This window comes from Apis cerana, linkage group LG10 (genome assembly GCF_029169275.1).
Source record: "Apis cerana isolate GH-2021 linkage group LG10, AcerK_1.0, whole genome shotgun sequence".
Lineage (NCBI taxonomy): Eukaryota > Metazoa > Arthropoda > Insecta > Hymenoptera > Apidae > Apis > Apis cerana.
Genome location: NC_083861.1, coordinates 8970001 through 8989600, shown reverse-complemented (window position 1 = coordinate 8989600; position 19600 = coordinate 8970001). Strand labels below are relative to the sequence as shown.

Here is a 19600-nt window from a genome sequence, read left to right as displayed (position 1 = left end):
TAATATCACGGAACAGGAACAAGACAGACAAATTCACATCTTATTCGTGTCTCAAATATCTTTTGAAATACCGACCTCGAAAAAAAATATTTCTTACGCCCTCTATGATTTATTATATATATTTGTACGTATATATGTATTTATTTTATATATAATATATGTTTCATTTAATTACTATCTTGATTTACCTTACTATTTTTTTCTTTCCTAGTGTAAAAACTTATATCGTGTGAACTCATATCATGTGAATCATTAATAAATAATTAATTAAGAATTTCATGATATAAGAAACTAACTAAAATTCTAGCTTCATATAAAATGTAATAATTATAGAAATTAAGTAATTAATTAATCTTCATACAATGTCTTCGATATATTAGATAGTATAACGCATTAATCATTAATAAATATTATAATGAAAAAGAATTTCATATTAAAATTAATATGAAAAATTATCTAAAGTTCCAATTTCAAAATAAGATCTCGAATGCTGACATAAATAAATAGAAAATGAATAATTAGTGAATTTTTTATATGACATCTTTAAATTGGTGAGATTCTTTATCCCTCTCGTACAATTTTGCTTTCTTTATCATATGAGTTTAAATATTTGCACATTCTAAGTCAAAGCTTCAGCTGTTCAAACGCTAGATGGCATTAATCAAGAAAACTTTTTAATCGCTGCCTAACTTATCGGCGAAATGTATTTAGTAATTAATACAAAATTCAAAAATGAAACACTATATAGTTTAAAAGTTATTTGAGTATGAAAATAAAATATAACAAAGAAAAGAAAAAATATTTATATATATCTTTTTTCATTTATATAAAAATTATGTATAAAAATATATAGACATATAATTAATTTTTATATATATATATATATATATAAATTTCTTGCTATATATGGAAAAATTAATAAGATTATGAAGAAGTCTATTTTGTTGTTAGTAAATAATATACTATAAATTTGAGCACTTTGAAAGAAATGGCATTATTAGCATAGTTAAGTAATAATATTTCTACTCTTCTTTTATTATTTGCTTTTTCTATCTTTTGTTTCATTTATTTTTTTTTATATGTCATATATACATATATTTTATACGAATGTATATAAACCTATAGAAAATAGATATAAGAAAAAGATCTTTTGTAAAATCTTCTTAATAAAATAATTTGTGATGAAATAATAAAAAATAATTTGTGTAAAGATAGTTTAAAAAATTTATTGAAAAAATTTTAATTATCTGAAGCTTCGAAATAAAATTATTTTCTTATTATAATAAAATCAATATTCTAGTTAGTTACAAAATTAGTTTATAAGAATATGTACGTAGTAGTTGTATATGTATAGTTGAAAGTGTGTACTTTCCCTTTACATCTTCGCATTATCAGAATCTGAAAATACTTTTTCTGTGATGCTTTAGTCCCAGCTTCCCTTTCTCTACTTTCTAGCATATCACTTGCTCCGTGATCACTAAAGTTAGAATTAAATTGAATGCGTGTTAGTATGGTTAGTCTATTTTTAAACATACATCCTAGAACAAAATCATGATCGCACATACTGTTCGTGGCTAAAGAAGACTCGACACCTTTTTTTTCTTTGTTTCTTTTCAAAGTTAAAAGAAGTAAGCTTTGATATTCCGATATCAATATTCGTATATATATTACTGATATCTTAACGGAAGAGAAGTTTTTTCATTATCAAAAAGTGAGAAATAAATTTAAAATTTTTATATTTAATATTTTCGAAAAAAGGCTATATTACAATGATTAGACAACTTTAAAAGATTTATTAATAAGTAAGTAAAATTATTTAATATACGATATTAAATTAGAAATCATATAAAATCTTTTGCATGAGTATTAGTATTATATTGATATTATACCATAATTTTTTAATTTTTGTCATTTTCTCAATCAAACTTTATGAAAAAAGTTTTTAATTTCTATTATATATATCTATGATAGTATAATGTAAAAATAAATTTATATATCTTATATTTATATTATAATTTCATGCAACTTATACGAATATTTTGCATTTAAATACATCATTTTGCAGTTAAGAAATATATTTAATGTCAATGCATTGCTATCGAATTTGAATCTTATCAACATCGATTTTTAAGAACGATTATACAACATACGTAATAATAAACAATCGATAAAAGTAGTTATCGTGTACATAATAGTATACCTGTCAAATTATCGATGTTGTGAGGTTATCTACTTTTATTCTGAATCTTATAATTTTACAGAAACTTGCAATGGATACACGCCAAACGCGTGTAGAAATTTTTCTCTTTGTTATCACAATTTTCGGATTATTTTCATTTGGAAATGCAGCATCTGCACATATACACTCTCATCAACATAACAAACCTGGTAGCAATGAAAGAACAGAAGATGGTGCATTTAGTCCACGAGACATGGATCATTATGCAGGAGGAGAACATCATCAGGAATTTGATCATGAAGCTATTCTTGGTATTCATTTTGCAATTTGTCATATTGAAATCAAAGTTTCAATAATAAATATATTTTATTTTGCGCAGGAAGTGTAAAAGAAGCAGAAGAATTTGATAAACTTCCAACACAAGAATCAAAACGACGTTTAGGAATTTTATTAACAAAGATGGACTTGAATAATGATAAATTCATTGAAAGAAATGAATTAAAAGCTTGGATTTTGCGTTCTTTTAGGTAAATAATTAATTAGATATAATATTATTATCTTATTTAAAATCTTATTTAAAATAACTATTTACTTAAAAAAATAGCATGCTTTCTGCTGAAGAATCTCAAGATCGATTAGAAGATACTGATACAGATGAAGATGGTAAAGTCAGTTGGAATGAAATTCTCCAAGATACATATGGCACTGATCCAGAAGATTTAGCAGTAGATGATAAACTTATTAGTGATGACAAACAGACATTTGAGGCTGCTGATATAAACAAAGATGGTCATTTAGATAAAGAAGAATTCAAAGCCTATACACATCCAGAAGAAACACCAAGAATGTTTCCACTTCTTTTGAAGCAAGCTCTAGATGACAAAGATACAGATAAAGATGGTTTTATTAGCTTTCAGGAATTTATTGGAAATAGAGCTAAAGCTGAAGATAAAGAATGGTTATTGATAGAGAAAGATAAATTTGATTATGAACATGATAAAAATGGAGATGGAAGATTAGATTCAGATGAAATACTTTCTTGGCTGGTGCCAAGTAATGAGTAAGTAAATAGTCATATAAAATTTTTTTTACTGATAATTTTAAGACATATTTTATATTATTAAATATTTTAGGGAAATTGCAAGCGACGAAGTCGATCATTTATTTGCCGCATCTGATGATGATCACGATAATAGATTATCGTTTGACGAAATTTTGGATCATCATGATGCTTTTGTAGGTAGTGAAGCTACAGACTATGGAGATCATTTACAAGATATCGGACGTTTTACGGATGAACTTTGAAATCACTTGATAAATACATTAGTAAAATTTTTACTTCTTTTCATAATAACCGTCAAAAACTTACATGGTTAAAAATATTTTCAATATTTTTAGCTCTTATATGTTTTAATATTCCTCTTTATGCTGGATTTTAAATATATTTGTATAAACACCGATATAAAGTCATTGCACAAACTGATTTAAAATACTCAAATAGTGTTTCATAAACCACAGTCTTCCATTTTTAAAAAAAATTTTGTGCCATAAAAAAAACCATCGTATTATAAAAATATTAATACTATAATATTTATGTTATATATTGTTTATGAAAGTTACTAGAATTATACTATCTCATTTTTATTATTTATTATATAACTAACTATTTATATGCATTGATATCATTTTTGAAATTATAAGAATGAGTCAAGTAAAGTAACAACAATTTAGAAAAATAGTCATTTAAAATGTTAGATTTATTATTGTTTAATATTTATACAAACGTATATTTATTATTATATACAAAAACTAAACAAATTATTCTATATATTTAGCTTTATTCATAAATCGATCTTATTAAAAATTATAAGTACACGAAATAATTATGTTTAGCATCTAAATATACTTTGATGCAATTTTGTTTACTTTTTGTATTACGTGACGAACAATATGTATTATGAACTTTTTTTAATAAAAAGTACACGATATCTTATATAAATTTTTTTTTAACATTTCTTAAAAAATTACATATTCCTCACCATTTTCTAAGTAATTTAAACTATTGCCATATTAAAAGTTTCGTGATGGCGCTGTATTCCTTGCAATGGTAACGGAAAAAACGTATTGCTTGAGAATTGTGAAAAAATATATTTGTTATAAATTTTAATATATTAAAGATCATATAAAATGCCTTATGCTAATCAACCATCAGTTCATATTTCTGATTTGACTGAAGAAAATGTAAAATTCCAAGTAGAAGACACGGAATTAAGGTAAAATAGGTTATGTGACAATTATTGTATTGTATTATTTATTACATTAATTTTTTTAACGTGTATAGTGTAGCAAATAGTATGAGACGTGTCTTTATTGCTGAAACACCTACTATGGCTATTGATTGGATACAATTGGAAGCTAATTCAACTGTCTTAAGTGATGAATTTTTAGCACATAGAATTGGAATGATACCATTAATAAGTGATGATGTAAATAACTATCTAAATTAATATCTAATAAAAATTTTCGAACAAAAATAGAAAGATTAAAATTGTTGTTTAAGGTTGTTGATAGAATACAATATACAAGAGATTGCCAATGTATGGATTTTTGTCCAGAATGTAGTGTAGAATTTACACTTGATGTCAAATGTACAGAAGATCAAACGCGACATGTAACTACTGCAGATTTTAAATCTAGTGATCCAAGAGTACTTCCTGTTACATCTAGACATAGAGAAGATGATGCAAGCGAATATGGAGAAACAGATGGTTTATATTTCTTTAAATGATATATTTATTTTTATTATAGGGTATATAATATAAATTAATATATTTTTATTTAGAAATATTAATTGTAAAATTAAGAAAAGGTCAAGAATTAAAATTGAGAGCATATGCAAAAAAAGGTTTTGGAAAAGAACATGCAAAATGGAATCCTACTGCTGGTGTAAGCTTTGAATATGATCCTGACAATGCTATGAGACATACATTATTTCCAAAACCTGATGAGTGGCCAAAATCGGAATATAGTGAATTAGAAGAAGATCAATGTAAATATTATTTTAGCATTTATATTTATATTGGTTATTAAAATAAATTATCTTTTAGATGAAGCACCATTTAATTGGGAGGCTAAACCAAATAAATATTATTTTAATGTAGAAAGTAGTGGAGCTTTAAAACCTGAAAATATAGTAATGATGGGTATTGCAGCATTGAAAAATAAATTATCCAATTTGCAAACACAATTAAGTCATGAAGTTCAAAGTGATGCATTGAGTATTCATCATTAAATAAAATTTACATATTTTAATATTCTATATCTTTTTATAAAAACAAAATTTTCATTATTATGATTTCAGTATTGTAATGTTATTGTCAATTATTTTTGTAACAAAAAATAAAATAAAATATTCGAACATTATGTAAAAAAATTTAAATAATAACATTATAAACTTAAAAAATATCCCATTATTTAAAAAATTTAATTTAATAAATTTATTAATAAATTTTATAGATTAAAATTAGTGTTTTTATATACGTATGGTGGTCATATAAATGCATCTCCCGCCCAAATCTAGGGATTTTATTATATCGTTACTTCGCGGATTACTTTACAAATGTCGCTGTGCCAACAAGTCGGTTGAAGATTTTTGTTCTATTTAGTGACAGAGAACGAGAAAACATAAGTTTCTGAATTGAGTGTTGTTTGGTGTTAACACGAGAATTACTCGTGTGAATTTTAATAGCACCATGTATATCAAACAGGTATCATAAAAAAATTTAGAATGTCTTAATTTCTATCTCTTTTTGCGCGATTTCTACTATTTCCTTTTGATAGACGCTCTTCGTTCAAAGTATTGTTCGAAGTATGGCTACTATCATTTAATATTAGAATACGTAAAGATAGAATACTTTGTGCATTATATCTTTATTCTTTTAAATTTGATATAAACATCTAAGACGATATTATATGATTTCATAGCAAAATATACATTAATAACAAGCATACTAAAAAAAAACATAACATTTAAATTTATTTAATTGATTAGAAATATATAATGATAATAATTTTAATATAAAAGAATTTTTATTATAATTTTTATAAAGTATATAATTCAAGAGAATGTTATAAAAAAATAATTATATATTTTATATAATGTATCTTTCTGAAATTAGGTGATTATACAAGGTTTTAAATCATATCGTGAACAAACAGTTGTAGAACCTTTTGATCCAAGACATAATGTAGTAGGTATGTATATTTATTTCATTAAATATTTCATTAAATATAATATAATAAATTCTTAAATCAATTTTATTTATTAATTAAATGATTTTTTTTATTTCAAGTTGGAAGAAATGGTTCTGGTAAAAGTAATTTCTTTTATGCGATTCAATTTGTCTTAAGTGATGAATTTTCTCATCTTAGACCTGAACAGAGACAAGCTTTGTTGCATGAGGGCACAGGACCAAGAGTTATTTCTGCACATGTTGAAATTATATTTGATAATTCTGATGGAAGATTACCAGTAATAATAAAATTTATTATATAAATATTTTTTCATATATATCCATTTATTTATAATTTTATTATTTATTTTGTAAGATTGATAAAGAAGAAGTATATTTAAGAAGAGTAATTGGTTCAAAAAAGGATCAGTATTTTCTTAATAAAAGAATAGTAACAAGAAATGATGTAATGAATTTGTTAGAATCAGCAGGATTTTCAAGATCAAATCCATATTACATTGTAAAACAGGGAAAAGTATGTGTATATTTATAAATTATTTATAAAAACAAGGTAAAAAAGTGATAAATTATATTTTAGATAAATCAAATGGCAACAGCACCTGATTCTCAAAGATTAAAATTATTAAGAGAAGTAGCTGGTACTAGAGTATATGATGATAGAAGAGAAGAATCAAAATTTATTTTAAAAGAAACTGAAGGCAAATTAGAAAAAATTCAAGATTTTTTAAGAACCATAGGTAAGTTTTGTTACTTATTAATATATATTATTGATATATTAATATGTTACTATTATTTATAATTCCATTAAATTCCATTATTAATTTCTAAAAAATAATTGCATTATAGAGGAACGTTTGAAAACATTAGAAGAAGAAAAAGAAGAACTTAAAGAATATCAATGTTGGGATAAACAGCGTCGATGTTTAGAATATACAATTCATGAAAGAGAACTCAAAGAAAATAAAAGAAAATTAGAGGAACTAGAAAAATCTAGAGCTAATAGTGGTGCTGAACAAGCAAGATTATGTGCTGAAGCAAAAACTGCACAGGAGATGGTGAGAGCAGCCACAAAACGACTTAAAGAAGCAAAAAAAGAAGTACAAACTGCAAAAGAGGAACGAGATACATTAAGGTATATAAGATATATTATATTCGAAAAATTATGTACAAGCAATTTAATGATTGCTAATTCTAAATTAAAAATGAAATTTGCAGTGCTGAACAGCAACAATTATTAAAAGAAAAAACCAAATTAACATTAACTATTAATGATTTATTGGAAGAAGTAAAAGGAGATAATGATAGTCGAAAGCGTGCTCAACAAGAATTAGAAAAATTAAAAGTAAATATTGCAGCAAGAGAAGCAGAATTAGAAGAATTAAAACCCGAAGTAAGTTATATCATAATTGAAGTACTTAATAATAAATATTTTTAATTAATAATTATTTTGATTAATATTTTATTAGTATGAAGAAATGAAGCGTGTTGAAGAAGAATGCACACGTGAATTACAATTAAAAGAGCAAAAACGGAAAGAATTATATGCCAAGCAAGGACGTGGAAGTCAATTTACAAGCAGGGTATTGAACATAATTAAATATAAAATGAAATATAGAAATAATATTTTAATAATTTATTTGTATTAGGATGAAAGAGATAAATGGATACAAAATGAACTTAAACAACTTACCAAACAAATTAAAGATAAGGAAGAACATCAAAGAAAAATTAGTGAGGATTTAAAACGAGATGCAGAAAAACAAATTACTTTAGAGAAGAAAATCGAAGAACACACGCGCGAAATGGAACAGCAACGAACTTCAATAGACGAACACAATAAACAATATTATGAACTTACTAAAGCAAAGGATCAATGCCAAGCTACTCGAAAAGAACAGTTTGTTTATTATATAGTACTTTTTATAATAGTTTAGATTTTAATCGTATAATATAAATTACATTTATATTATAGATATCGACAAGAGAGTGTATTACAACTTAATTTATCTGGATTGAAAGAAGATTTAGCAAAAGCGGATCAAAGTTTACGATCTATGGCAGGAAAACCTATTTTAAATGGTCGAGATAGTGTACGAAAAGTATTAGATACATTTCGGTAATTAGATACATTTATATAATTTTTTGAAAATATTATTATTATATTAAAATTTTTTATTTAATATTTATAATTCCTTTTCTAGAACACGTAAAGATATGGCCCATGAGGTGAGTAGTTATTATGGGCCTGTAATTGAGAATTTTAGTTGCGACAAGAGTGTTTATATGGCTGTAGAGGTAACTGCTGGAAATCGATTATTTCATCATATTGTGGAAACTGATAAATTTGGAACAAAAATTCTAAAAGAAATGAATAATCAACGTTTACCAGGAGAAGTAACATTTATGCCTTTAAATCGACTTCATGTGAAAGATATAGATTATCCAGAAACTAGTGATGCTATACCAATGATATCACAATTAAATTATGATCAAAAATATGATAAAGCCTTAAGGTAAATAAATTATCAATTTTTTAATATAATATTTAATTTTTAGGAATAATAAAAATAAGAATATTTTCATGTTTAATTTGTAAATATAGGTATATATTTGGAAAAACATTAATCTGTCGTAATTTAGAAGCTGCAACAAATTTGGCTCGCACATCAGGTTTAGATTGTGTAACACTTGAAGGTGATCAAGTATCTTCAAAAGGATCTTTAACAGGCGGATATTTTAATACATTAAGATCTCGATTAGAAATACAAAAAACTAGATCAGAATTGATAGCTCAAATTTCATCTCTTGAATCTCAATTTGCCACTCTTAAAGAAGAAATTAGAAAAGCAGATCAAAATATTAGTTCCTATGTCAGTGAAATGCAAAGAACAGAAACTAAAAACAGTAAAGCTAAGTAAGTAATTAATTAATATAATTAAAATTCGAAATTGAACATTTTAAATTTATTTTATACTTGTCATATTTTAATACATAAAATAATTTCGAATAAAATTTTTAAAAATTTTTAATTTCATTTTATTATTGTAGGGATGTATATGATAAAATGAAAGCAGAAATACGACTTATGAAAGAAGAACTAAGCGCAATAGAACGATATCGTACACCAAAAGAAAGAAGTTTAGCGCAATGTACATCGAGCTTGGAAGCAATGCGTGCAACGAAAGAAGGTTTAGAAAGTGAATTACATCAAGAACTTATGGCACAATTGTCTGTTGCCGATCAACGTCAAGTCGATACGTTAAATGATGATATAAGACGCTTAACAAAAGATAATAAAGAAGCATTTGCTAAACGTATGCGATTAGAAGCCGAAAAAAATAAATTAGAAAATTTGTTGACCAATAATTTAGTTAGAAGAAAAGATGAATTGGTTCAAGCATTACAGGAGATATCTGTAGAAGATCGACAACGTCAGTTAGAATCATCGAAAGCACAATTAGCAGATATTGAAAAAAGATTAGTAAAAGTAAATGCAGATTTTAAAGCTCAAAATGAAAGAGTAACTAATGCTATAAAGAAAGTAAGTATAGTAATTATTAATTAATTATATTAAGGTTATTATTGGTATATATGATATAAAGTTTTTTATAGCAAAAAGCAGAATCTGCAGAAGTTGAGAAATGGAAAATTAAAGAAAAAGAAGCACAAGAAAAAATAGAAGCTGATGCTAAAGATTTAGAAAAATTAGCTAGTAAATTGAATATTTTGCAACAGAAAATAGTAGAATGTACACAAAAAATCACTGAACTTGGTGCATTACCTAGTCATGAAGTATACTCTAAATTTAGTGTTATGTCTACCAAACAGTTGTTTAAAGAAATGGAAAAAGCAAATAATCATTTAAAAAAATATAGGTATATATAACATACATAAAAATATAAAATGTTACAAAATAAAATTAATAAAATGTAACATTTAAAAAAAACTTACATCATTATTTTTTATTTTAGCCATGTAAATAAAAAAGCATTAGATCAATTTATGTCATTTAGTGATCAAAAAGAGAAATTAGTAAAAAGAAAAGAAGAATTAGATAGAGGTGATGAAAAAATTAAAGAGTTAATGTCAGTACTTGAACAACGTAAATGTGAAGCAATTCAATTTACATTCAAACAAGTATGTAATTGTTTTATTATGTGATTATGTGTACTTATGTGATTTCGTTTTGTATTTATAGAAATTAGAATTAAAATTTAAATCATTTTCTTGTACTTAGGTAAGCAAATACTTCAGTGAAGTCTTTAAAAAGCTTGTGCCGTCAGGTCATGCTCAATTGGTTATGAAAACAGCAGATGGAGATGAAGGAGATGATACAACACCAGAATCTGCTGATTCTGATAGGTTTATTGGTGTTGGTAAGATAATATTCACATTTATTTTTTATTATTAAAAATAAATAAAGAAAAATTATTTTAATATCTCTTTCTATAGGTATACGAGTATCTTTCACGGGTCACAGAGCTGAGATGAGAGAAATGAATCAATTATCTGGTGGACAAAAATCACTTGTAGCATTAGCATTGATATTTGCAATTCAAAAATGTGATCCAGCACCGTTTTATTTGTTCGATGAAATTGATCAAGCTTTAGACGCGCAACACAGAAAAGCTGTAGCAGATATGATTCACGAACTTAGTTCCGATGCCCAATTTATTACGACAACTTTCAGGTATTTTATATTATTTCCTATAAAATTATTTCTTTTAATTTGTTTAATCATTATTTATATTACAGGCCAGAATTGTTGCAACATGCGAATAAATTTTATGGTGTTAAATTTAGAAACAAAGTTTCTCACGTTGTATGCGTAACACGAGAAGAAGCAGCGGATTTTGTAGAAGATGATACAACACATGGTTAATACAAAATATAAATTATCATTAGTCTGGAAACGGTTATTTTTTCAAAAAAAAAAAACGAGTTTTATATAGAATATAAATTAGCTGAAATATTTTGTCTGTTGCTCGTTTTTACAAAAATTTTTCTAAAAAATATATGTTTATTATATTATATAAAAAAAATTTTCGATTCTTCAATACGAAGACGACACATTTTGTTAATGTACCTGTTTAGGGAACAATCAGTCATTTTCATTTTTCATTGATAACTCACATATATTATTTATATAATCTAAATATTTATCGCTTTTATTCTTATCAATTTATTTCTTAATTATTAGAGGTATGTATACAATTTACAATTTTATGGCTATTATTTATTAATAATCAATTTTTATTTTTTTTTTTTCTTATTTCTTGATTGTTAGATATATATATATATATTTTTTATTTCAATGGCTATCATCAATTTCATTTCAACTGTGATATTGAAAATGAATTGTCAAATAAAGTATAGTTATGTAAATAATTTACTAGTATTGTAAGTGAAAAAGAAATTTTTTATTCTATTAACAGTAATGTAAAAATTTATATTTGTTTTTCTATTGTATTTAAACATGAATTATATAATACATACACAATTTTAAAATCTTTGAACTTTTATTTTCAAAATGGTTTAACACCAATATGAAATATATGAAAAATAAAAAAAAAACAGTTTTTTGTATATTATAAAAAGAAAATAATGATCATATTCAATTGAATATCATTCTTTCTGCTACTTTTCTTTACGTTGAATAGTTAAGCTATCATGCATATTTGTCACAACATTTTCTATCAATTCTGGAATAACAACGCCATTGACATCAATAAAATTTGCAACAGATTTTGTAACACTAGTTTCATTCACATTTCCTGTAGCCATACTTCTAACAGATAACACAAGATTATATTTATCATCATATCTTTTTAAATATGAACTTGCTTCCCAAATAAGATCAGGATTAAAACCTGCAGGATCCCTAAAATATATAAAATATAATAATTTAAAGATTTTAAAATTTTAAGCGAATTATATTACGTATAATCTATAAAATTTACCTTTGAATAGCTACAACAAATATACCCTTTTCTTTGTATGTTGTATATAAAGTAAGAAGTCCTATTAACAGGAAATATAATGTAACACAAATAGCTAAAACTGGTTTGGATGCAGGAAAAGGATATAAATAATCACAAAGAAGAGCAACAATTGCTACTGTTACAGCAATTCCACATAGAGCTAATCTTCCATCAAGTAAAGCAAAGTTTTCTATATAATTATATTTTTTTGTAAGTACATCTTTAACTGCATCATCTAATGCATTCTTTACTGCAGATCCATCCCATTTATTGATTTTGATTACCTAAAAGAATAAATTTAATTTAAAAAAGAGTATATTTTTAAATAATGCATATTAAATAACATTTTATATCTAATATCAGTAGTAAATATAATCAGTAGTAAAAAAATAATATAAAAATAAAAACATGTATAAAATATAAATTGATAGTGATTTTAAAAAATGCACATTAATATATTATATAAATCCATTGATATAATATATAAAATTTAATTAAAGTATAACTTTTGTACTGAAAAATACCATATGTGGCATGTTTAATATATATTTACGACTGAAACACATAGTGATAAATTTTTTAGTAATATTAAAATATTGGAAATATACATTTTATTAAATATTCATTCTTTAAAATTACACAATTAAACTTACAAGATTTTCGGTATTTTTATCTGCACCCATTCTAACTGTAATCTTACAACAAAACAGTTATAGGTATACTAATTCACTATATACTTTTGTACACGTCAAATCATTAAATCTTTTGATACATTAATGCCACCTTAAGAACAATTTTTTAAATTTATAATAGTTAATATGTAATTTATTAAATATTTTTTATTATTTTGATTAAAAAGAATATAAGAATTTAATTGTGAAAAATGAAATAATAAAAAAATATAAAATATTAAATGGTTTAAATTAAAATTAGTTTTAATATTAACAAATGGTTGGTGAACCTGCAGGATGAAGCACTCGTATTTTGATCGTTTACGCGTGTTCAGAAGATGCGAAATTCTTTAATTGTCAAGTGAGAAGAGAGGAAAAATGGCGGATGAAAATGAGGATCAATGGTTATATGGAGATTCAACTGATGGAAAAGAATATACACCGACATCCGTTCAACCAGAAAGCCAAGAAAATGATTCAATTCCTGCTACAATACAAGAAAAATCAGAAATCTTGGAAGATCAGAAAATAGAAAATGTTATTGATCCACCAACAGAGGTTCGTTTTTCCTAACCTTTTATTCAGCTATTATTATCAGTTTTTATTGAGAAAAATTAACAAAAATGATTGTAAGATATTAAATGTTTAAGCTTTTGTAATATTGGTTATATACATTATTTGAAAAAATATTTTCAAAAATATTTTATCACATCAAAATACGCGTTATTATCGTACAAACATAACCTATTTAATTTGTAAACGATTTGAAATTAAATTCAATCTTTAATGTTTATCTTCAATTATAGCCATCTGAGGAGGCAGAACCACCAGAAGAAGAATCTTCACCAACTAATAATATTCCAAATGAAAATAATACAGAAATAAATAAAAATGGAATAAGAGAAGCTTCCAGTCAAGAAGATGGAGAAGCTGCCAGTGATTCAGATTCCGATGATGATGTACATGTTGTTATTGGTGATATTAAATCAACCCCTGCATATGGTAGTCTCAATATTAAAAGAGGAGGATTGCTGACAAATGCATCAGGTGTACCAGATAAATTAAATAAACAACCAGGAAAATTTAGTATAGATGAATTTGAAACTATAGGAGTTATCAATGGTATGCCTGCTCATGAGTTCAATTTAGATCAATTAGAAGATAAACCTTGGAGACAGCCTGGTGCTGACATTACTGATTATTTTAATTATGGCTTTAATGAAGAAACATGGAGAGCTTATTGTGAAAGACAAAAGAGAATGAGAAGTGAATCTGGAGTAGGTTTGATATTGAATGCAGGGGGAGGTAGTGGTAATGCAGGCAGTATGAGAGTACCTCAAGTTGCAATTACTAATGATAATAGTAAATATTCTGGCATAATGGGACCAAAGAGAGCAGGACCACCTCCAGGAAGAAAAATGGCAGGAACAATAGATGTAATTGGTAGTTCAGGTTTAGCTTCAAGAAGAAATCTTGATAAATCTCCACCAAAAGGAAATGTGATACAAGTAATGACTGCAGATAGGAGAGAATATTCTAGAAAACCGGGTTTTCCCGATATGAGTGTGCCACCACCAGGAGCAGGAATGCCTCCTGCATTTGATATGCCTCCTCCTGGATACCCTGGAGAACCAGCTCCTTTTTACATGCCTGAAACAGATCCGTATTATCAAAGTTATGAACCTACACAAGATAATCAATGGGGCAATGATCCGGTATGTATTACATCTCACATGTTTTACTATTAATTTTTATTTCTTAAAAGAATTTGATTATTCTTTATATTTCAGACGTGGCAACCAACAAATTTAGCTATTCCAATGACAGAAGGGGAAGATGAAAAAGATACTGGCCCAAAAACAATACCAACCATGGTACCTCCTACAAATATTCCTCCTATAATGCCACCTAGAGATTCTCGAGATCGTGAAAGAGATCGGGAAAGAGAAAGAGATCGCGATAGAGAATTAGATTCAATGGGAAGGGACAGAGAAAGAGATAAGGATAGAGATCGCGATCGTGAAAGAGAAAAGGATTCTATGATTAGAGAACGAGACAGAGAAAGAGATTCAATGTCACGAGATGAAGAAAGAGATCGTGATAGATCTCGATCTCAATATCGACACAAAGATCGGTAATAAAGCAATGCGGAGTTAAAAAAATATGTAATATTTAAAATTAATATCATTTTCAATTTATTTAATTACGATTATGATTTACCAATTTATTTTTTTCATTTATTTATACCTTCATTTTTCGATACCTGTGTTATCTAAAACAATATAATAATAAAATTGTAATATAAATAAGTAATAATAAAATTGTGTAACAATACTTTCTATATCTTTTTAGACATCGACATCGATCGAGATCTCGGTCTCGTAGACATAAATCCAGGTCCCGAAGTCCAAGTCGGCGTAAGAAGAAATCTAGACGTTCTGAGAGAGAACGTTCTAAAGAAGAGAGCGAATAAAAGAAAAAATATTTACAAAATACCCGCGGCCATATTGGCATGCTGAATCTTTTAATAATGTAACTTTTCATATGTTACTTTCCAGAATATACGTTGATTATTATTTCATAAAATGAATAGCAGATGCAATAAGTAATTTGATTTTACCTGAGACTATCATATTCTGCAATTCTCATTCGTGCGTAATTAGCAATTTCTAACCAACAAATAAGTTATAAACAATAACAATAAACTTTACTTTTAAAGATATAAAATGTTCATTGTAATCCTCATATAAAATGCGTAATATTTACTGTATTACACTATTTATAATACAGGTGCATCTACTAAGGAAGCAAACGGGAGAAAAGAATTATGCAGGATACCAAATCACTGAAATTTTGCCATTCAATGTATGGTTTTATATCATAATGTTATTACAGAAATGGTATTTTATAATAATTAAAAGTAATAGTAGTTTATTGGTAAATCACTCGGGAGTGAATCGATTGATCGATACTCGCACCGACTGTATAGTCGGATATGTATTGATCAATGTGCATACATGTTCTTTTTCTTTTTGTAAATTTAATTATACCACATTTTTTGCATCAAATCTTCCCATTTTTCATTATCATTAATAATATCATCATACATAATGGAAAAAAATGTTACATTTGTACAGCCATATACACGTTACATTTAGAATACCGTTAATTCATTATCATTTTTTTCAAGTGTGTAAGTGTGTAAAAGTGTTGTGTAAATCTGATGCATTAGGTATGCCTACTAATGAGTAAAATGCTAATAATCAAGACAAACTACTAGTATGGCTACCTACGTTTTAATGTCAATTTTTTTATTTTCGAATAATTAGCTTGGAATTTTAAAAATTTAAAGAATTTTTTGAATTATTTACGATTCTGCTAATAAAAATTCAAAAGAAACATAACAAATATTCAATAAAAGCAAGAACGTAGATCGCCCTACACGTAAATTGTCTCGAATCATCAGTGTAGGAGATGACAATAAATATATATAACTTCTAAGATAGGTATTCTTTGAATATATATAAAAAAGAAAAAAATTAAGAAAAAAAAGGCAAAACTCAAGCAACAGAAAGCATACATGTAATTATCATAATAATTAATTGCGTCTACTAGTTATAAAGTTTACAATACAAACAAATACCATTTAAAAAATATACTGTAGAATATTTAATTCGATTAGTCAATCGCTTTTAACTTCTTTTTTTTTAAAGGAGAGCATTTGTAGTTGTAAAAATGCAGTTATATCAATACGGTTTATTTCTATTTTTTATCTTTAATATTTTTTTTTTTTTTTTAAATAAACGAAAAATACAACATTCAATACAAAGAGATGTATAAAATAATGGGAAAATAAAAGGAAAAATAAAAATATAAAGAAAAACCGTGAACACTAACGACGAAATAAGTTGAAATAACCATTTGAATCAAAGAAATCAGAAATGCACTGGATCCAAAGAGCCAAATTTACATATGATGACGATCTAAAACGTTGAATCGAAAAATGAATAAGAGAACGTAGAAATTATTTTTTGATTTCATTTTTTTTTTTTATTCATTTTATTGTAATAAGTTATCACGACATCCTCCTTTCACATTATATTCAGATTCGAAAATCTTTTTATTTAACGTTCTAGAAAATATGAAATACAATCGACAAAGACGCTAATTAGTATATAATAATACCGTAACGATGTGAATCGTTCCTGGAAATAGTTTTACAATACATATATATCGGCGGAAACGCTTTGCATGTTGTTGGTTCGACAGAACGTTTAAAGTAAAGCCGCAAAACAGAACTCTTTGGACCTGGGCATCTTAAGAAACCGCTACCACCACGAGTCGAAATAAATTCGTGTATCCCAATCAAAGAATCGATCAACAGATAAACAGGAATGCGATAATTGATGAACGAACGAACACGATAAATATTTCATTAAACAAGAAAGAAATAAATAATCGAATGAAGCTGAAAACTTATTGTTTTTCTTTTAGCCTTTATATTGTAAAAAATTTCGCGTGCATCGTTTTTCGCGTATTGTTTTTTCGAAAAATTTCGGAATGTCGGTTCTACTATCGACATAAGATTATTTAAAAAAATCTACGCTGTTTTTTTCTTTTTTCTTTTTTCTTTTTTTTTTTTTTACTGAGGAATGGATGGGTTTTTTTCGGGGTGGCGGTTTGTAGTGGCTCTTTTTCGTCGCTAGTGCATTTTTTTTATAAACTGCTTTTTTTTGACATGCTCTCTCGTTACTTTTTTCCTTTTTTTTTAGTTTTTACTTAAATGGTACAATGACGTATTTTTTATCATTTTTTTTTGTTTGTATCTTTAATCTACTCGCACTGTTCTGCCTGCTTGTAAAAAACATCGTCGAAAATGATTCTTTTCGTGGCTATTTCATCGTTTCTACGTTCTATACACTAATATACAAGTTATGCAATTTTTTTGTTTTAATCCGTATGCCTGTCCGTCCCACTTATCTAATTATCCGCTAATATGGAATATATTTCTTGCTTTTTATATCCCTCTGCATCTACCGTGTGTCCCAAAAGCATCACCGGCTCGTACATTGCTCGCGCGAGTATCGAACAACAATTATTTTTTTATTATTTTCTTTTTTTACGTTCAACGAATGAATAAACCGCTATTGTGAAACCGATAATAATTAACGAGAAGCTAGAATACAAGAAGAGAGCTTTCAAAAAGTTATTACCGTCTATCACAAAATTTCACACTTCTTCTTTTCAAGCGACTCAAAGCAAACGCAACACGTCAAACAATTTACAATTACAGCTTATACATGCTTCGTATATATTACAAACGCCTTACAATTTAGCCGATGATATCTTTTTCTTACGTTTCGCAGCAATGAACGATTCTTAATTCGCAACAATGTACACGCACGCGATTAAATATATCAGAATAATAAAAGTCACGAGTGACATGACAATTCGACGCGTGCAAGTGTAAGAGCCAGTGGCGTGGCAAACGAGTGTACGCATACATATATGACATATATCTGACAAATATATACGATATATATATATTTATATATATATGTTCAATTAGCCCTGCGAATCCATGGTTGTCTTCGTGTGACCGTGTCGAGGAAAATGTTACGTGTTACGTGTATCTCGTGAGATGATGAAATGATGAGAAAATGACGATATCTCTGTGATGAGAATAGCGCGCTACTGTACATCAGTCTTAATATCAGGGCGCACCATTCCCGTGGATGTTACTCTACTACGTCCTCTTCGTTCTTCCTTGGTTCACGAGCGTATCTCGTCAACCCGTTCACCGAACGGGTGCCAACTCCAACGGTGAACCAAGGATATCGCGAATCAATTTTCTAATTCTCGTTTTTCTTTGTTATTCGATTAACTGTTTGCTCGTTTAACGAATATAGCGCCATGGCAGTTGAAACCGGTGGGTGCGAAGATGATGAAAAAATGAAGTACACGGTGTCCCGAATATGTATGCTTTTTTTATGTATATATCGTGTATATTGTAAATTTGTATTCGCAAGCTTACATCAGGAGAGAGAGAGAGAGAGAGAAGCTTTGCTTCTTCCTTCGTTAAACGTTCGTATATACGGATACGATGTTCACCGATACGAATCTGTCTCTAGTGTCTACGTGTGTTCTGTGCGCGCGCGCGCGTTTACTTGCAAATATGAACGTGTGTGTATCTGTGTGCATGTGTATGTATAGGTGTATGTAGATCAGTGTGGATGCGTGTGTACGATCGAGTGTGTTCTACAAGTGGGAGGTCGCAGATCTTTCATATATATATAATACAATTAGCATGTAGTATTAAAATCATATACAATTGTTACAATATTTAAATAGTACTTATTACATATATATCATATATCGATAGTTTTCAAAGATTTTAGGTATACATATACAGATATATATATATATTTATATGTATATATATGTATAATCAATTATTTATAGGGTTGCTTAATTGTTTTCCTCTTTCGAATCGTACGCGTTCCCACAGGGAACCCT

The 19600-nt window shown here is 27.0% G+C and overlaps 5 protein-coding genes across 8 annotated transcripts; 4 read left to right on the top strand and 1 right to left on the bottom strand.

Moving 5' to 3' along the window:
- Positions 1-1307: 1307 nt before the first annotated feature.
- LOC107999550 (reticulocalbin-2) lies at positions 1308-4178 on the top strand. 2 transcript variants are annotated; one of them, XM_017059473.2, is made up of 5 exons: positions 1308-1802; positions 2262-2490; positions 2559-2706; positions 2784-3239; positions 3313-4178. In XM_017059473.2, exons 2-5 carry the CDS (start codon positions 2271-2273, stop codon positions 3482-3484), a joined length of 996 nt encoding a protein of 331 aa, XP_016914962.1. In that variant the 5' UTR covers positions 1308-1802; positions 2262-2270; the 3' UTR covers positions 3485-4178. The 2 variants fall into 2 exon arrangements, with proteins under 2 accessions (XP_016914962.1, XP_061936129.1); XM_062080145.1 differs by lacking the exon at positions 1308-1802 and adding an exon at positions 2014-2173.
- A 73-nt stretch (positions 4179-4251) lies between these two features.
- On the top strand, positions 4252-5612 carry LOC107999551 (DNA-directed RNA polymerase II subunit RPB3). Of its 2 annotated transcripts, none has more exons than XM_017059474.3 (5): positions 4252-4452; positions 4521-4665; positions 4740-4947; positions 5022-5228; positions 5287-5612. In XM_017059474.3, the coding sequence occupies exons 1-5, from the start codon at positions 4367-4369 to the stop codon at positions 5469-5471; spliced, it is 831 nt and encodes a 276-aa protein (XP_016914963.1). In that variant the 5' UTR covers positions 4252-4366; the 3' UTR covers positions 5472-5612. The 2 variants fall into 2 exon arrangements, with proteins under 2 accessions (XP_016914963.1, XP_061936130.1); XM_062080146.1 differs by having other exon boundaries at positions 4307-4452; positions 4526-4665.
- Positions 5613-5762: 150 nt separating this feature from the next.
- LOC107999547 (structural maintenance of chromosomes protein 3) lies at positions 5763-11491 on the top strand. 2 transcript variants are annotated; one of them, XM_017059470.3, is made up of 18 exons: positions 5763-5946; positions 6358-6433; positions 6532-6710; positions 6788-6946; positions 7010-7169; positions 7279-7564; positions 7648-7822; positions 7899-8012; positions 8079-8329; positions 8405-8548; positions 8634-8945; positions 9035-9346; positions 9481-9973; positions 10045-10307; positions 10404-10569; positions 10670-10808; positions 10885-11122; positions 11188-11491. In XM_017059470.3, the coding sequence occupies exons 1-18, from the start codon at positions 5932-5934 to the stop codon at positions 11312-11314; spliced, it is 3609 nt and encodes a 1202-aa protein (XP_016914959.1). In that variant the 5' UTR covers positions 5763-5931; the 3' UTR covers positions 11315-11491. The 2 variants fall into 2 exon arrangements, with proteins under 2 accessions (XP_016914959.1, XP_061936128.1); XM_062080144.1 differs by having other exon boundaries at positions 10885-11491.
- A 339-nt stretch (positions 11492-11830) lies between these two features.
- On the bottom strand, positions 11831-13196 carry LOC107999530 (signal peptidase complex subunit 2). Its single transcript, XM_017059443.3, has 3 exons — positions 13067-13196; positions 12393-12697; positions 11831-12313 (listed from the first exon to the last, which is right to left on the bottom strand). Exons 1-3 carry the CDS (start codon positions 13094-13096, stop codon positions 12070-12072), a joined length of 579 nt encoding a protein of 192 aa, XP_016914932.1. The 5' UTR covers positions 13097-13196; the 3' UTR covers positions 11831-12069.
- Positions 13197-13442: 246 nt separating this feature from the next.
- Positions 13443-15670, top strand: LOC107999529 (pre-mRNA 3'-end-processing factor FIP1). Its single transcript, XM_017059442.3, has 4 exons — positions 13443-13642; positions 13891-14799; positions 14875-15218; positions 15437-15670. The coding sequence occupies exons 1-4, from the start codon at positions 13463-13465 to the stop codon at positions 15555-15557; spliced, it is 1554 nt and encodes a 517-aa protein (XP_016914931.1). The 5' UTR covers positions 13443-13462; the 3' UTR covers positions 15558-15670.
- Positions 15671-19600: the final 3930 nt, after the last annotated feature.

Coding starts and splice junctions, on each gene's coding strand:
- LOC107999550 (XM_017059473.2), top strand. CDS start 2,271: ATGGATACACGCCAAACGCGTGTAGAAATTTTTCTCTTTGTTATCACA. Junction 2,491..2,558: donor TGATCATGAAGCTATTCTTG/GTATTCATTTTG, acceptor TATTTTGCGCAG/GAAGTGTAAAAGAAGCAGAA. Junction 3,240..3,312: donor TGGCTGGTGCCAAGTAATGA/GTAAGTAAATAG, acceptor TAAATATTTTAG/GGAAATTGCAAGCGACGAAG.
- LOC107999551 (XM_017059474.3), top strand. CDS start 4,367: ATGCCTTATGCTAATCAACCATCAGTTCATATTTCTGATTTGACTGAA. Junction 4,453..4,520: donor GTAGAAGACACGGAATTAAG/GTAAAATAGGTT, acceptor TAACGTGTATAG/TGTAGCAAATAGTATGAGAC. Junction 5,229..5,286: donor TGAATTAGAAGAAGATCAAT/GTAAATATTATT, acceptor ATTATCTTTTAG/ATGAAGCACCATTTAATTGG.
- LOC107999547 (XM_062080144.1), top strand. Junction 6,434..6,531: donor TCCAAGACATAATGTAGTAG/GTATGTATATTT, acceptor TTTTATTTCAAG/TTGGAAGAAATGGTTCTGGT. Junction 8,013..8,078: donor GAAGTCAATTTACAAGCAGG/GTATTGAACATA, acceptor TATTTGTATTAG/GATGAAAGAGATAAATGGAT.
- LOC107999530 (XM_017059443.3), bottom strand. CDS start 13,096: ATGGGTGCAGATAAAAATACCGAAAATCTT. Junction 12,698..13,066: donor ATAAAAATACCGAAAATCTT/GTAAGTTTAATT, acceptor TTATTCTTTTAG/GTAATCAAAATCAATAAATG. Junction 12,314..12,392: donor TTTGTTGTAGCTATTCAAAG/GTAAATTTTATA, acceptor TATATATTTTAG/GGATCCTGCAGGTTTTAATC.
- LOC107999529 (XM_017059442.3), top strand. CDS start 13,463: ATGGCGGATGAAAATGAGGATCAATGGTTATATGGAGATTCAACTGAT. Junction 13,643..13,890: donor TTATTGATCCACCAACAGAG/GTTCGTTTTTCC, acceptor CTTCAATTATAG/CCATCTGAGGAGGCAGAACC. Junction 14,800..14,874: donor ATCAATGGGGCAATGATCCG/GTATGTATTACA, acceptor TTTATATTTCAG/ACGTGGCAACCAACAAATTT.